Source organism: Cetorhinus maximus, chromosome 13, assembly GCF_964194155.1.
Source record: "Cetorhinus maximus chromosome 13, sCetMax3.hap1.1, whole genome shotgun sequence".
NCBI classification, from domain to species: domain Eukaryota; kingdom Metazoa; phylum Chordata; class Chondrichthyes; order Lamniformes; family Cetorhinidae; genus Cetorhinus; species Cetorhinus maximus.
In genome coordinates, this window is record NC_135891.1 from 74,787,006 (window position 1) to 74,805,289 (window position 18,284).

The following is an 18,284-nucleotide window of genomic DNA, read 5'->3' on the forward strand; positions in this document are numbered from 1 at the left end:
CTTGTTGCCTATACATGATTTGCCTTCAATAAATCACTACTGGCTTTCATTTCTTTCCTACATCATTTCCATTTAATTTAGTAGTTTCAATATTTATTTTCCTTCCCTAGCCACATCACATTGACACTGAATTTCATTTGTCATTTCTCAGTCCAACGCCCCAATTTGTCTCACTCCTGTACATCTGCTCAGTCTGCTAGTGTTTGCTTCTTCTTGGTGTCATCTGCATCATTTGACAGTTTTTTGTCTCCACTTCAAACAATGACCCTTTGAGAACCTGTTAATTATTTCTGCCACTCCACATATGGCTACTCTGACTCTCTTGGCACAAACAGTTGCCAGTCCCCTTCATATGTAACAGCCTATATATTTTGTGTTCTTCTATCTTGAGGACCAACCCTGAGTGCAGTCCTACATTAAAATTCTTGCAGTTTGAATAAACAGTGTCTGTAAAATTTCCTTTATTCACAAGTTGTGATACCTTCTCAAAGAATCCTAACAAGTATTATCTCATCACCCACCATCCACTCCCCACCAACCCCATAAGACCTACTGCCTTGCACTGATGATTTCCTACTTCTTTAGATGTTTCACAATACCTTTTTGGATACCCTTAACATTTTGCCAATTATAGTCATCAGACTTACAGACCTGAGATTTCCAGGATTATCCTTTCTCCCTTTTCTAAAGATAGGTGGTTTGTTCCGTTCTCTCCAGTCTGTGCAGCTCTTAATTTTAATATTTCACTAAAGACCCCCACCAAAATTAAGCCAGTTTTGTTGACCATTTCCCTAAGTAAGGGATACTTAGTTCAGGGTTCAGGTCATCTGGCCCTGTGGTCTTAGCGCCTCTTGGCATCATCAACCTTCCTGTCACTTCCTTATAAATTTTTTTTTTGCTGGAAAAGGCTGTTATTTCCTGGAAAATCAGCCTTCTGTTCTGGGAGAGAGTAAGCAAGTTGTTCCATGAGAAATGGTACTATGTACCTGAAATCATTGCCCCAACTTTTCAAAGGTGGTGTTCTCCCTAGATGCACCCTTTCATCAACAACAACTCGAATTTACATAGTGCCTTTAACATAGTAGAAGCTTTCTAGGACCTCACGGAACACTATAATTTGACTCAGCCATATCAAGAGAGAGATTAGACCAAGACCTTGGTTGAAAAGGTAGGTTTTAAGGAGTGGTTAAAAAGGAGAGACAGGTAGAGAGGTGAAGAAACTTAGTGAAGGAATTTTCGAGCTTAAGGCTTAGGCAGCTAAAGACACAGCTACCATTGGTGGAGCAATTAAAATCGGAGATACTCGAGGCCAGAATTGGTGGTGCTCAGATTTCAGAGGGTTGAAAGAGGTTACAGAAATAGAGAGGCGAGGCCATGGAGCATTTTGAATACAAAGGTAAGAATTTTTAAATTGAGGTGTTGCAGGAATGAATGTCAGTGTAAGTCAAAGAGCAGAGGAATGGGACTTGATGCGAATTAGGATATGGGCTTCAAGAGTTTTGGATGTAAAATCATCGAATGGTATAACAGAATGGTTACAGCGCAGAAGGGGGCTATTCAGCCCTTCGTGTTCATGATAACCCACTGCAAGAGCAATTTAGTTAGTCCCACTCTGCAGCTTTTTCCTTGTAGTCCTACATTTTTTTCTCCTTCAATTACCCAATTCCCCTTTGAAAGCCAAGATTGAAACTGCTTCCACTGCACACTCAGGCAGTGCATTCCAGATATTTTTTCCTCTGTCGCCTTGGTTTCTTACCCAATCATTTTAAATCCTTGACTCCTGGTTCTCAACCCTCCTGCCAATGGGAGCAGTTTCTTTCTATTTATTCTGTTCAGACCCCTCATGACTTTAACACCTCTATCAAATCTCTCAACCATTTTTAGGTAGAACAGCCCCAGCCCCAGCTTCTCCAATCTACCCACATAACTGATGTGTTCAAGTTTACAGAGTGTGGCATGTGGGAGGTCGGCCAAGGGAGCTTTGAAATAATTGAGCTGAGGCAGGGTAAGAGTCGAGTGATGTTAGAGATGGGAATAGGCTTTCTTGAGGATGGGAAACTTAGCTAAATGCCCAAGTACACTGAGATTATGAATACTCCGGTTTAACCTCAGTCAAAAGGCAACCGTGGCTAGGCAACGGTTTTTGCAGCATGGACCAAAGGTAATGACATTGGTCTTTCCAATATCTAATTTGAAAAAATTCCTGCTGATCCAGTACTAGAAGTTGGACAAGCAGCATGACAAATCCAAGACAGCAGAGGGGTCAGAGAGGCGGTGTCAGTGTACTTGTGGAATTTGACTTTGTTTTTGTATGATACTGTCAGATGCATTTACCTTTTACATTGTTTTTATTGTGCTCCCTCAGTCCTAATCTCATCATCTGTTATTGCCTGGCCTAGCAGGTTTTTTTTGTCTACCAGCTTCTCACTTTTGCCTGTACTGAAGATCTGTATTTCAGGAATGGCCTCATTTTTGCCCTTATTCCTTGCACCATTTACTTTGCTGCCCATGCAGGTTCTCTTATTGGCTTTGTAATTTGTGTTTACCAGTTTCCCCACAGCCTTTAGTTCCTCTAGCAATCCATTCCAGTCCAGCTGTATTAATTGCTCCCTCACTGCCCCAAATATCCTCCTTCCTAAAGTTAGCAGACTTTGTTATACTCTTCTTATCCATGGTGAGTTTAGTGCTAAACTTGATTCTGTTATGGTCACTCTTTCCTAACATTAAATTGCTCCACCATCTCTAGTTTATCCCTCCTACCAGTTATTTCTCAGTAGATTAAAATTCCCTAGGACAATCAGAATTGTTATTAAATTTACTTCCCTAATCTGTTTGCACAGCACAACCACTTGAATTTATAGAGCACCTTAACATGTTCGTGTCCCGAGATGGTTCACAGGATTATAATTAAACAAAAAAATATTCACCAAATCAGAGAAGGAAATATTTAAACAAATGTTCGGTCAAAGAGGTAGGTTTTAAGGAGCATCTTAAAGGAGAAGTGAGGGGTGGAGAGGCTTAAGGAAGAAATGTCAGAGTTTGAGGCCTAGACACCTGAAGGTGGTGCTGTCAACTGTGGGGCAAATGAAATTGGAATTGCACCAGATCATCTGTAACCTCACATGGTGACCTGTAACTGATTGCTGCAACCAGCTGCTTCTCTTTCCCGCCCATTATCCTCAGTCATAACACCTTGTTACAAATATCCCATCTGCTGTAGATATTTTATGGGCACACATTACTCCTGTGTCCCTGCATTTCAGTGTTCAGGAGAGTGCCAGGTAACCTAATTTATTTGTGTATTACCTTTAAGTACATTGTTTAAGCCACTGACCTTCATTCCTTGACAATTCTTTCTGGAGCTTATGTATGTATGAATTAGCAGAAGTAGGCCAATCAGCTCTTCGGGCCTACTCCATTCAATAAAACCATGGCTGATCTGATTGTAACCTCAACTCCACATTTTTCCTACCCCCGATAACCTTAGATTCTTGACTAACGAGGGAGTCAATCTACCTCTGCCTTAAAAATATTCTATGACCCTGCCTCCACCGCTCTATGGGGAAGAGAATTCCAAAGATACTCAACCCTCTGAGAGAAAAAATTTCTTCTCATTCCTGTCTTATATGGGGGACCCCTTATTTTTAAACTGTGTCCCCTAGTTCTAGTTTCTCCCATAAGGGGAAACATCCTCTCAGCATTTACCCTGCCAAGTACCCTCAGGATCTTGTATGTTTCAATAAGATCACCTCTTGTTCTCCTAAACTCCAATGGACTTCGGCCCAGCCTGTCCAACCTTCCTTCATAAGATAACCCCCCATTTCCAGGAATCAGTCGAGTGAAGCTTCTTCTAATGCATTTATATCCTTAGATAAAGAGACCAAAGTTTTATGATTCATGTACCAGGGCACCCAGATTCTTCTGTACCTCAGAGTTCTGCAGTCTCTCTCCATTTAAATTATTTAAGCTCCATTTAAGCTTCTATTCATCCTGTTTGCTCCTCCTCAATCTAATGCCATTCTTAACCTACTGAGTATTCCCTACTTTCAGCGCGCTTCCTATAATTGTGCTGTCTGTTGCTTTTACCCTGACAAACTGGTTTAAATCCTTCCTTCTGTTTTATTTACCTTCTCCGTCAGTATTTTGGTGCCAGTGCAGTTTAGCCTCTCCGTCCCTGAACTCACCCTCATGTCCTAAACAGCTAAATCCTTCCCTCTTTGCCTCAAGCCATACATTCACGTGTCTATACTGTCTAGCACGTGGTGCGGTGGTAATCCACAGATTGTATTTCAGAGGGCCTCTTATTTAGATTTTCAGGAACTGCATATTAAATTAATTGTAGGAGACTTCTACTCATTCAATGTCATTGGTCTCTACATGCAACATAATTGGCTTCTAACCCTCACTATGCAGAAGCTTGTCCAACTACAACATGACATCTTTTTTAAATTATTCAGGTGATGTGGGCATCACTGGTAAGGCCAGCATTTATTGTCTATCCCTTATTGCCCTTGAGAAGTTGGTGAATTCAACTGAATGGTTTGTTTGCCATTTCGGAGGGCATTTAAGAGTTAACCAGATTCCTGTGGGTCTTGAGTCACATATAGGTCAGACCATGTAAGGATGGAAGATTTCCTTCCCTAAAGAGCATCAGTGAACTAGATGGCTTTATGCAATAATCTGGTAGTCATCATTACCAATGCTAGTTTTTTATTCCAGACTTTTTTAATTTTACCTAATTAAATTTAAATTCCCCAACTGTCATGGTGGGATTTGTACCCATGTCTCTGGATCATTGGTCTAGGCTCCTGGATTACTAGTCTAACATAAGCAGTATGCTGCTGTACGCTTCACCTTGGCACAGAGTGGCAGAGGGTGGCAACAGGCTCACAGGCACAGCCGTAGATGATGAAGCCAGCTGTGTACCATGTACATTCCCTTGGATTTGAGGGAATGGGCTAGGGGCCTTCTCAGAAGAGGCTGTGAAGGTTTTGCTGGGGACAGGAGCATCAGTGGTGGAATTGAGTCAATGTGTTCTTGAGGTGGGGACCGAGCACATTGGTAGGGCACCAATAGAGGTAGCTCCTTATTTGGGTGTGCTTGTTGCTGAACCGATGGAAAAATGTTTCCATTTCCTCAAAATGATCTTTTTCACCTTGATGTCCACAAAAAGGCCACCAATAAACAAGAAATCTCTGGCAAATGGAGAATGTTCCTGGTTAATCTGCAGTGGCAGAACGAGCAAACTATTTCAGCAGACCTTATAAGAGCTTCTATTTATGAAGCATGTTAGAGACATGTACTGATTAAATAGAGGCACTATTTCTGATCAATAATTGTCTCACTTTGTGTCTTGCTGTTATTCAGTATTGAGTAGTGCGAGGCTCTGACCTAAACATGCACCCTCTAGCTTTTGGTTAATATTTATTGAGAGGTTTATTCTTTTCCTTTTCTTAGCCCTTTGAACCGAGATTGGAATACTGATCGCAGCCGGAAGATGGATGGATTTCATGATCGTTCCTGGCAAGGAAGTATGGATAGTGGAATGATGTCAAGGGATCATTGGCAAGGTAAAAATGTGACTAATTGTGTTTCTGAATAATGTGAAGAAAGAAAGTGTTTTTACTACTTGCATCTTGCAAAGGCAGCATCTATAGCTTGGTAACTCAAAAGAGACCCAGGCTAAATTCTGGGAACGTGGGTTCAAATCCCACCAGATTGGAATTTGAATTCAGTTAATAAATCTGGAATATAAAGTAGTGGCGACCATGAAACTATCATCAATTGTCGTAAAAACCCATCTGGTTCACTCATGTCCTTTAGGGAAGGAAATCTGCTGTCCTTACCTGGTCTGGCCCTATGTGTGACTCTAGACCCTCAGCAATGTGGTTGACTCTTAATTGCCCTCTGAAATGACCTAGCAAGGAAGTTAGGGATGTGCAACAAATGCTGGCCTTGCCAGCAACACCCACATCCCATGAAAGAATTAAAAAAACTCAAAAGAAGCCATTGTTAATACTTTAATAGTTAAAAGGGAAAGTGATCTGAATGCACTCAAAAATTGAGGGATTTGAGTTAAATACGAATGAGCTAATCCCAATGGTCAGTGAGCTGGTTACCAGAGCGCATAAATTTAAGGCCATCATCAGAATAATGAAGGGAGATGTTTGGAAGCTTTTCAGACCCTGAGACTTGTGAGATGGAATGTCACACCAGCTACAGGGGTGGATAATAACTTTGAAAAGGAAAATAGGCAAATGTTTGATAAATAAAATGGAATAGGGAATGGAATTGAGTGGATAGTTAAGGAAGCTGTGGTAGGTAAATAGTGAGACAGTTCAGCTTTATGGAGACTTCTCTGTTTGAAGAAGGCTGACTATCAAAATTAATTATATTGAATATCAAAATAGTGTTGCTGATTTTCCCCCGTGACAATAACACAGATTCAGACTCATATTTTGCTGAGGTTAAACTGACCCATTAGCAACTGTACTGCCATAGGTGGTTGGAATATATTTTAAGAAGGTACAGGAGTGCAAATGTTCTGTTGTCAGCATGTTTGCTGACCTGTCAAAGTGCAGCCTTTACTTGTCTTTTAAACAGCGAAGGTAATTTGGAGTCCACTGTCGGGAAAATTGGCCTCAAAATATTGTCAGAAAATGTCATGGCCATGTCCTGATTCTGATGTGCATTACTGGTAGGTCATGTTCCCCGACCTCAGCTGTGGATATCATGCCATGTAGTTAATGAGGCTGAGGTTTGTTGTAAAGGACCTGGATGATAGGCGAGGGAGCATAGAATAGAATCTTTACAGAAGGAGGCCATTTGGCCAATTGTGCCCATGCTGGCTTTCCTAAGGAGCAATGCACATAATGCCACTGCCCTGGCTTCTCCCCAGATTCCTGCACATTTCTCATTTTCAAATATTTAGAAAATGTCAAAAAATTTACAGCACAGAAGGAGGCCCATCTGCCGATTGTGTCTGCACTGGCCAAAAAACTAGCCACCCAACCTAATCCCATTTTCCAGCACTTGGTCTGTAGCCCTGTCAGGTGTATACTCAGACACCTTTTAAATGAGTTGAGAGTTTCTGCCTCCACTACCGCACTACTGCAGTATAGCACACCTTCATTGAGAAAATTTGGAAAGAGGTCTTCCCAGAGACAACGAGGTACATTCTTTTGAGTTCTGAGTAAATAGTGTTTTCCCTATACACACCACAGGTAGATTAAGGCTGGAGTGCAGCATAAATGCTGCATGGACTGGTTGAGCTGAATAGCCTGTTTCTGTGCAGTATATTCTATGTAATTGATAAGTTGCATTTCTATATACCCATACATAATAGACCTTGTGTATTTAATATGGGAGAAACAGCTCACCTTAACCGTTACCTTTACTCGCCATCTGTTTAGGATCTGGCAAATGGCAGCAAACATATCAAACAGAAAAACCGGAGTGAATTTGTGCATTTTCTTCACCATATATATCTCGTGCAATACCTAGTATCACAACAAGTTTTACTTAAATAGGCATGTTTAAATCAGGATTTTTTCAGAACATCCCACCAAACTAATGCAAGAACTGCTATTCATGTTGTAAATAAAATGAATGCAGCTGGTTTAAAAATTCAGAATGCCTTACAGAAAAAAAATACTTGTTTGGAGTTGTTCCCATTCACTGCTTTTTTGCTTCAGCTGAACATATGTTCAGGTCTGTTGGTGTATTTGCCAAGAGCAGTTGTAGGACATCAGCTAGTATGTAGTAGTTTGGAGGATGTATATATTCCCCTTTTTAGCTTTTTGCTGAAAATAAGGCAGAATGGCTGATTTAAGAACTGTGGGTAGGATAAAATGTAAGTAAATGAAGATGGCCTTTTAGAATTTATTAACTCAGGATAAAAACACCCTAAAGTTAATAAACAGGAGGCAGAAGTTATTTTCTTTAATAGCTGCCAGGAAGGTATTCTGGCATTGACATATGTAATGAAACTACTATCTATAACTTCATAATATTGATGAGATCAGAACATCTATAATCATTTATCTTCAGCCACCTGTTTGATAACCTAAGGGTCATAAACAGAGTTGCACTCTCTCTATAAGCTCCTTCAGTTTTACAAGTCTCAACATCTCACACTCCTTCAATTCAGCCACCAACTCATCACTGATTTTCATCTCTCCACCATTGGCAGCTGTGCCTTCAGCTACACAGGACCTAATTCAAGAGCCCCTGTAAACCACTGTGTCTGTCTACCTCGCTTTCCTTTAAGGCACTCCTTTAATACTTGGCCTTTTGCATTAGCTCAGGCTCACCAGTTCTAATATTACCTTATCTGGCTCAGTGTCAGATTTTATCTGATTTAAGTACCATGGGAAGTTTTTTTTACTACGCTAAAGCTTCCACCTAAATACATGTTTTTGATGGTCACACGCTAAAACCCCTTGACCTCACTTGTAGAGATCACATACATGACCATAATTGGGCAATGAATGGGTATTTTAGAAAAAGGATAAGCTCCTGAAATTTGTCATGGAGAGCAGCATTTATCACTTGATAAATTTGTGGTTTCTATCTTATTTCAATACTTCATACAAAGAAACAGCAAAGTTATGTCTAAAATAATTTACCTTGATGGGATGCTAACCTTGCTAATTTTCCATTGGAATGGCCCTGACTTCCAAACAGCAAGCCCTAGAATGCTCTGTAGTTGGCCACTCAAGTTCCAGGCAGTTGCTAAAACAGATGGGGATATTTTCTGTCACACTGATCGCCCAAATGCTGGCTGCTCATTGCAGCAAAAAGCCACGTGATCCCTTGCTTTGCTTGAGCTTCCTTACGGATTGCCATGCTGTGTTTTTGTCCCCTTGAAAAATTACAGCAGCATCTTTTGCAGCTACCCTGCAGTGGGAAATGTGTTTTTGGCAGATTAGTAGAACAGCTGCTATAATTTAAAGGGCATAACATTGATGCTTTGAGAGAATGGCATATATGCAACCAGGCTCCTTGTAAGAGCTCTCTTGCTCAACTGACAGACTAAAGGTCAAACTTGAGCCAGCAGCAACCCTCCTGTGCATACCCAGGTAGAGTTCAGTCCTTTACGAAAAAAATCCGTGTCCATTAATTTCACAGCACTTGCTGTCAACAGGATCCATTTCCTTTATGCTCAGGAGGTTGATTATGTATTGTCTCCCTTGTGGAGATGGTGTGTTCCAGATACGATGATCAACCCTGACTATAGTAACTTGCATACTGGACTTCACAGGTAATTCCCAGCATAGTTTCAGTCTGTTCCAATGTGAAAACTGCATACACCAGATATGATTCCTATAGACTAAACTCAGTGTTTACATTTAGATACAGGGCAGTACTAAAGGTACATGCGTCACTGAGTTGACTATTCAAATGTACTTCTCACTGGCCTCCCACATTCTGTCCTCCGTAAATTTGATGTCATCCAAAATCCTGCTGCTCATCTTAACTCACTCCAACTTCCATACGCCCTCAGCCTTGTGCTTGCTGACCTACGCTGACTCCCAGTTAAGCAAGTTGCTGCTTAAGTGGTGGTGGCGGTGGAAGCAGAGATGATGAATTATTAAAAAAGAATTGGATGGACACTTGATGAAGATAAACTTACATGGTTACAGGGATGGAGCAGTAGAATGGGACTGTAGAACTGGCATGGACCTTTGCGTCTGCTGGAGCTTTCCATTTAAAATAAATTGGTTTTAAAAAAAATGCCAGTAGTTTTTACAACTTCAGGTTATCCCAAAGCGTTTTTTGGCCAACAAAGTACTTTTGAAGTGAAATCACTGTGGCAATGTAGGAAATGTGGCAGTTGCTTTCCACACAATGAAGAACCACAAACAACAACATGAGAATGACTAGATCTGTGTCAGTGGTGCTGGTTGAGGGATAAATTTTGACCAGGACACCAAGGATAAACTACCTTACTCTTTGAATAGTGCAACATTTACATCCTAGCGAGAGAGTAAATGGGTTCTCACTTTAACATCTCATCTGAAAGACAGCATATCTGACAGTGCAGCTAATAGGGTAGTTTATGAGTGTGGTTAAAAAGACATGTGAGAACCTGGGCTTTATAACTAGAGGCATTGTGTACAAAAGCAAGGAAGTTATGATGAATTCGGTCTCAACTAGAGTATTTATTGTGTCCAGTTCTGGGCTGTGCACTTTAGGGTGGATATGAAGGCTTTGGAAGGATTGTAGAAAAGATTTGTGAGAATGGTTCCAGCGATGCTAGATTGGAGAAGCTGGTATTGTTCCCCTTTGAGAAAAGAAGCTTGAAACATTTAATAGAGGTGTTCAAAATCCTGAGGGGCCTCACCAGAGTGGATAGAGAGAATTTTTTCCTACTGGCAGAAGAGCTGAAACATCAGAGGATACAGATTTCAAGTGATTGGCAAAAGAACCAAGGGTGAAGTGAGGAAAAAGTTGTTTTACACAGCAAGTGATTAGGATCTGGAATGCACTTTTTGAGAGTGTGGTGCAGGCAGAATCAAGCATAGCTACCAAAAGGGACATTGTCTGTAAGATATGATTCCGAGAGTATGACTATGGACTACTTCTGGCTGAGACAGCTCTCCCAGCTTTGGCACCAGCCCCCAGATGTTAGTAAGGAGGACTTTGCAGAGTCGACAGGGCTGGGTTTGCCGTGGTCGTTTCCGATGCCTAGGTCGATGCCGGGTGCTCTGTTCGATTTCATTCCTAGCCAGCAACGCCCTCATCCTGTGAATGAATAAAAAATATTTTAAAGGTTCAAGCACTTCCATTACTGCAGTACGTTTTGAAGTGCAGGGATTTTGGTTTTCCCCATATCCTGACTCATTGATAACCCATGTGTGATGCCAACCAGCACAACTATGTCAACAGATATCCTGTACTGTAGAAGCCTAGAGTTCTCTAAGTTGAGAAATTCCGGTTGCTACCCTGGCAGGATCCGATATTGTGAGAGGCATTTTGGGCAGCTCAGTGGTTTTTCGGCTTTTGTTTACATATATGTCAAATAAAACAAAATATCAATCCGCTGAGGGAGATTAGCCTAATGAAGGAGGCAGTGACTGCAGAGTATGTTAAGCATAAAGTTACATAGTCTAACTGTAGAAACGGGCCTTTTGGCCCAAGTGGTCTCTGCCAGCATTAATACTGCACATGAGTTCCCTACCACCCTCTTCGCCTCATCCTGCCATCTTTCTAATCCTTTCTGCCTTGTGCTTATTTTGTTTCCCCTAAAATACATCATTGTGTGTTCCATTTATTCATGAATGTTTAATGGATTTTTTTGATTATTGAAGTCAGCAGTGAAATGAGATAAGCTGTCTGTGACCTTTGGACCCAGCTCAAAGAATAGAGATGGTAAATCCTGTGCGGCTAAAGAAACTTGGACATGTGGTAGAGGGTGGTTTATGTATATTCCAGTGGCTTGTCATCAGTGACCATGGCTTCTTGGAGCTAGCTTGTTTAATAGGGCAGAAAATAATTTGCAAGAGATTTTGCTGAAATTGAGATGACTTTCACCTCTTGCCTTTGTTTCCCCTCCCCTCCCCACTATGAGCATCACCAGGGATTGGGAAAGTGGTGCCTGAGGTTGAATCATGTTGCATTCATCCTGATGGTGGTTTGTGTGCCATACTCATCCACAGTTGACAGTGGCAATATGTGAACTGCTAACTGTCTGGGAAATCCATCTGAAAGGGAACTGGGTTCAGAGCAAGTGGATGATGTGATACTCAATTTAAAGTCCTTTCTGCAATGCCCATATTCTGCATATATGTGCGTGTACCTACACCACAAGGACTGCAACGGTTCAAGAAGGCAGCTCATCCACTGTTCAGATCCAACCAGTAAATAAATGATGGCATCTGTGTCTGATCAGCCCTGAATTTTGGCGCTTGCTTTTAATTTACTGACCTACTTTTAGAAAATGGAGTGAAGAAAGATAGTTAAATCACTTACCTCCACACCCCACATTCATAGCCACCCAACTGACTCCACAGAGGGGAAACACACTCAAGATCAAAAGTAACTGGTATCATTGTGCAGGTTATATATAACTTGGCAAGTAGCAACCATGTGCAAGTCTCCCTTCTGCCATGTCATGTTGGCATTGTCATGCTAATTTAAATTACGCTGCTGTGGTGTACAGCGGGTGCATATTATGCACAGAATGAAGACTACGTGGAATCTCTTTTGCCACAGTGACCCAGAGATTTTATTTTAATTATATACTCCTTGAGTGAATTTCATTGCAGGGCTGGAATCAAATATATCTGGTCAAATAATTTGTTAGTTGCAATGGTAATACTTGGGATAAAAGGTTATTGATGGCTAACTAGCAATGTGTTGTAATGTTGTATAATACAACGAAGTAAAGGTTGAAATATTCTGGTGGAAATCTGGAATCTTGTAGCTATTTGTTGGGCCTTGTTTAATTTAGGTGTAATTTGTGGTTTACTATCCTTGTATGTTCCTGAAGTGCTTGCATGTTTTTTGAATGACTAATTGAGTGTTAGAAGGTTAGTCACTAACATACTGTTGTTGCAGGTGGTGATCGGGGCATGTCTGGCCCATCTGGGACAGGTTATAATATGCAGAGAGGAGGTGGAGGAGGACTGCAGAAGTAAGTAGCACAAAAATCACTTCTTGGCTCCACTTAAGAACGTTGGTCATCTAAGGCCTTATTAAAACGCTGACTCTCGTATCCTTGGAGTCTGACTTGATAAAGTTTCTGTCCATGTGTTTTATTCAATATTTGGCAATATGGATAAGCACAACTGGAATTTAACCCTTCCTGTGTTGAGTATTTTTTTCCTTTTAATGTTTCTACCTGCCTGTCTAGCACTGTTCCACTTTATATGCAGGTATTTCACACATGACAGCTTTGGTACTCTGACTCGAAATCGAGTTTGCAATTTCTCTGGTGCATCCTGGTACTCTTTCCATAATTTTGCTGTCAATTTATGCCAAATTACCACCAGCCAGCCACACTTTCATCCAAGTTGCAGTTTAATTTTATGTTGGACCATTTCCTCTATCAGACAGAAATAATTGTAATGCTCTTATAAGCTTTTACCTATAAGCTAGATATGCTCCTCAATTGGAAAGTGAAAAGAGTGTGTGCTGTTTTCCAGTGCTCTCTTGACTGCCAATGATGGAAGACTTTGGTGTAGTCCGGACCACATTTATCTGAAGAGCTGAAAGAACGCAGTTTGCTATGCACGGTGTCACAGTATTTCTAATTGCCACATTAAGAGAATCATGTGACAGCACGGACCAGTCGAATCATTGGAAAATGATATTAATTCCAATTCCAAGGCCTTTTCATTCATTCTGCCTCTCTTTTGTTCTCTGCCTGACCTATTTGTGACTTTTGTTCTGTCCTGTCCAAGCTTTGCTCTGTAAGGTTTTCAGTTCTGTACAGGTACAGTGGATCTCTACGTTATAACAGTTTTAAGAGAGGCCCATTTTTCACTGCTTTCTGCATGTCTGGATCCTGTTCCCTCCTGATGCTGTCCTGCCTCTTTTAAACTCCAAACGCACTCCCTGGGTCAGGAGCACAGAAAGATGCTGAGATAAACCATGAACATGAAGCTGGCAGCTAAGGTCATCAACTTCAGGACTGGGCAATTGGCTGATTTGTGTAATACTCCTTCAAATAACAGATCATTAGCAGAATCAGCATTTGTGAAATGCATTACTCAGCCAATCTGACACTGACTGAAGCTTGTGCTGTTAGCCTGCAGCAGCATCTTGATGTTCCCCTGACTTGGATGCTCCCGGTTTGTTCCTAAACATAATTGACAGCATCACAGATGTGTACTTTCTGTACCACTGAATCACCCTCTCACCTTTAACCCTTGGTGCTTGCTTTGCTCCCATATATTTCAACTTGTGAGTCCAGAATCAGCCTTACCTCACAGCCCAGGCCCAAACTTTGATTTCTGTTATACCCATGTGTGCTGAAGCATCTCCTGAATGGTTTCACCGCACCTCCCAGATTCCCACTTCTGACCAAGCAGAATTTGGCTAAGTTCCCTAAAGGTAGAAATTAAAATTCAGTACAGCGATATGTGAAAGATGCACATAGTGGCTAGGATACTGGACAAGCAACTCCTAGTAGTTCTGCCATTGCAAGTTGTGAAATTGAATTCATTGACTTCTGTAATTTGTAAGCTGGCATTAGAAAATGACTGAAAAGCTGTTGGATTGTCGTATAAACCTAATTGAGTCAGTCATGTTCTTAAGGGAAGAGAAACTGCCACCCCTACCTGGTATGGGTCTACTGTCCCTCACTATATGGTTGATTCTTAATGCCATCTGCATTTATGGATTGACAGAGAATGCCATTGCCTACATCCCAAGAATAAAGTGGAGATACGATGGACTTGTGAAAGAAAATTAAGCAGCTAGGGGCACAGCTATGAAAAGAGAAAGTATGGGTACCGAAGATTGAGATCAAAGGAAGGCAAAGCAAATTAGGAAGCAGTAACTGTTATTTTTGTGTGAATAGGAATCATTTCCTTGTTCACCCCACTCTTCCTTGCCTCATGGAGCATAATTAATTAAGCTTAAGAAACCATTAGATGACCACAGGCATGTAAAATACAGAAAAATACCATAAATAATGTCTCAAAATAAGACTTTTGGATGTGGCGCTGTGCCCTTACAACTTTCTCAATGTAATTTACATGAAATCCAAAAATTGGTTGAAAGCTATAACATTCTGCCTGGAGGCACTCAGTTTCTGTGCTGTTGAAATGCTTCATACCTGTCATTAGAGGCTTCTAAGAAGCTGGGTAGGGGCATTGGTGGGAATGCTGGATAGTGCATAACATTTAGAAATTCATTCCAACTGGAGAATGGAAAATGTAACACTTCTGTTCAAAAAGGGAAAGCTAAACCAGGCCAACTGAAATACTTAACACAGAACTGCAAAGAATAAATCACCCTTAAGTAACCGAGAGCTTAACATTACCAAATGTAAACAAAGTAGTGTATGGATTAAGAATGAACTTTCAAAAGCATTGATTAGAGTGCCACATAAGCTAGTAGTAAAGATCAAATCCCATATAATTGAAGGTGAAGCACTGGCATAAGTAAAGGAATGGTTTAAGGACACAGCAGAGTAGAATTAGATAGCTTTTTATAGAACAGAAACATATATGCTGGTGTTTTATCTTCACGCATTATTTATCAGCATATCATTATACTCCTTTCTCCCACTTGTATTTATCTAGTTCCTTTTTGCTAGTGGCCTCTGCTACTTCGCTATTTTCACATTCTAACCACTCTGGGTAATAAAAGTTTCTCTCACTTACCAAATCTATCAAATTCCCAATATATTAAAGACTTTTTAAAAAATGCTAGGCCAGCATTTATTGCCTATCCCATGCAGAGGGCATTTAAGTCAACCACATTGCTGTGTCACATGTAGGTAAGGACAGCAGATTTCCTTCCCTAAAGGGCATTAGTACCCCAAGATGGATTTTTACAACAATCGGCAATGGTTTCATGGACTGGACTTCATCAGACTTTTTAATTCCAAATTTTTAATTGAATTTGAATTTCACTATCTGCCATGGTGAGATTCGAACCCAGGTCCCCAGAGCATTACCCTAGGTCTCTGGATTACTAGTCAGTGACAATACCACTATTCCACCACCTGTTGTTGCCCCTCAGCCATCCCTTTTCTTGGGGTAACCCCCATAAGAAAGAGTCGTTCCAGGATTGATGAGAAATAGCCAATGGCTGCAAGGATCTGTTCTACGGTATCTCCGTCCATTTATCCTCCACGCCGAATGATAACAGTGCAGAAGTAGGCTATTCAGCCCATTGTGCCTGTTATAAATATTGCTATGGTCTCAGCATTACATTTCAGAAAGCTTTCAAAAGGCCTGGGTTATGCAGTCTCAAGTGTCAACAGCTGCCTACAGCAAGTAGCAAGCTTGTAAGTAAGCAGTGCTGTGATTAAAAAATGCTATTCTCGCAATCTGTTAGCATGCAGCTCCTATTCAATCCACTGGATGGCAGTGCACAACAAGGACATAAAAAGTTGCTGTCAGTAGCTTTAGTATTCTTTACACCGATCTCCTGTTAGGATTCCAGTACCTCCCTAGAACTTGCAGTCATTATTAATACCAAGTCTGGCTCTTGCTGTCTAGTGCAGCCCTGGGCACCGCCAACACTTGTCATAAGCAAAGATTAGGGTGGCATGTTACAACACTTCTCTGCTGTTAGGATAAGCAAACACCATGACGGTGTGGAGTCTTTCCCAGTGAAAGGTTCTTCCATCCTACTCAGTAACATATTCCTCGCAATGCTGCACTCCCCAAACCACCTACTGATGTTTGTTACAACCCCACATGCCCTCTCCCCACCCCAGACGAGGACTCTGTGGGTTGTGGTGAGCTGACTGAAGGTAACTTTATCAGCTTTTATTAATGAAGCCTACCTGAAGGAATTTTCAGATTCTCAGATATGGGAGTGAGGTGTTATAATGAGGAACTTGGGAAAAATCAGGAATGTGTTCATTAGTGCCAAGAAAATTGAGAGGATCTAACACCTATTCATTGTTTTGAAGCAATTTGAGTGAGGAAATAGAGAAAAAAAAGTAATTCCATTGCTCATTGAATCTGAAACAAAGAGGCATCAGACGAGAACTCATACTAAAAGAACAAATGGGTTGAGGAATTCACACACATGATTATTAGGACCAGAATGCATAATCACAAGGTGTGTTTGAAGCTGAGTTAATCACAGCATTTAATATGAAATTAATTAAACATGCAAAATAATTACCTTAGAAGAATGCATGGAATTGGTTTGAGAATAGATAGATCCAACATGGTGCTAACAGCACAAGCATGATGGGTTGATTGACTTGTGCTGCATTCATGTAGTTGTGTGTTCAGTAAAGTTGTTGCTAGTTTTCTGTTTCCAGTTCTCTAAAGGCATGTCCTTGGACTCTGGGCATATGCTATCTTTGCACTCTTGTTGCTTGCTTGTCTCTCTCATCCTTAGATTAGAGCAGAAAATATGTTTTGTCTTTTTAACTTCATAACCTGTTGTAATCCTTGGTTTTCACAGTCAAGGGAACTACATGCAAGGGGGTTACCAACAAGGCTCCATGACATTCGATAACCGCTCGAACCAAATGATGTCAGGACTAAATATGTCAGGAGGAAGTGCTTCAGGAGGTTACCAGCGCCCTTACTAAAATGTTTCAATATCTTCACATGAAGAAAATGTTTTTAGTATTTGTTTCAAGAATCTGTAGTCGATTTTTGTTTATTGTCTTGAAGTATTTAAACTGTATGTTTCAAAGTGACTAGTTCTTACTTTGTAATTAATAATTTGTTTTGTTAAATGTGTGCATCTTGACAAAGAATCGATAAATTCATTTTTGCCTTTTTCTATCACGTGTTTGAAGTCATGTAGTGCATTGATTACTGATATTACTTGAATTCTATGGCTGTCTGACATACAAGACAACTATAAATCTTTCAAAATCTATTGTCACCTGGGAATCCTATGTGCAGTGTTTAATTGTCCACTAAACATGTGCCAGCAGGTGATGTGGCAATCACATTGGTATTTTGATTGGTGAAGAGAAGAATCAAATCTTAAATGTAGGTAAGTAAAGAATATAAAAGTTGTTACATTTTCTTGTTGCAATATACATTCAGCATTTTGGAATGAACATTGACTAGCTTGAATTGCTGTTATTTTCGCTGAAAACCCAAACCCTTTCCATGCCGTGTCCTTTTCAATCTGTCTGAATTCGGGTGAAGGACAGAGAATAAATCTAGGTTCACCTCCTTATTTTCTTAACTGTCCTTGAAGAAAAGTTGCCAATCTTATTTTACCCTCACTGCTCATCTGTGTTCTAAAAGACCATCCATAAATTAAATTTGAAGTCCAAGTTATTTTTTTCCAGAAAGGAGAGAAGCCAGGGTTTATGTAAGCTTTTTTGGGTGCACATGGTGCAGAGATTAAATTGGTACCCATGAAGTGGTGCACATAACCTGACTAGTAACCTCTTATTTTATGTTTAGCAGATGAAAAGGCCAACTATTTCCTTGTCATTTTTAATATAAATGCATGCTTGATAATGTTACATTTTCCTGTAACCTTTTTTAAATACTGAAGTTATATATTAATATAATGGTAAAAATTGCAAACAGGAAAACTTGACACAATATAAATGCTTTCCTGGTGTGCATTACCATTTTCCTCCGTTAATACCCCCTGGGATTCCTTTTGCATTT

The 18,284-nt window shown here is 40.5% G+C and overlaps 1 protein-coding gene across 4 annotated transcripts in view; it reads left to right on the top strand.

Moving 5' to 3' along the window:
* Positions 1-17,619, top strand: part of LOC144688707 (scaffold attachment factor B2-like) — an 84,261-nt gene extending 66,642 nt beyond the window's left edge. For all 4 annotated transcript variants that reach the window (XM_078555574.1, XM_078555573.1, XM_078555575.1 and 1 more), the window contains 3 exons: positions 5,458-5,570; positions 12,562-12,637; positions 17,104-17,619. In XM_078555574.1, the coding sequence (XP_078411700.1) occupies positions 5,458-5,570; positions 12,562-12,637; positions 17,104-17,233 (319 nt within the window). In that variant the 3' untranslated portion in view covers positions 17,234-17,619. The remainder of the gene's footprint in view (positions 1-5,457; positions 5,571-12,561; positions 12,638-17,103) is intronic.
* Positions 17,620-18,284: the final 665 nt, after the last annotated feature.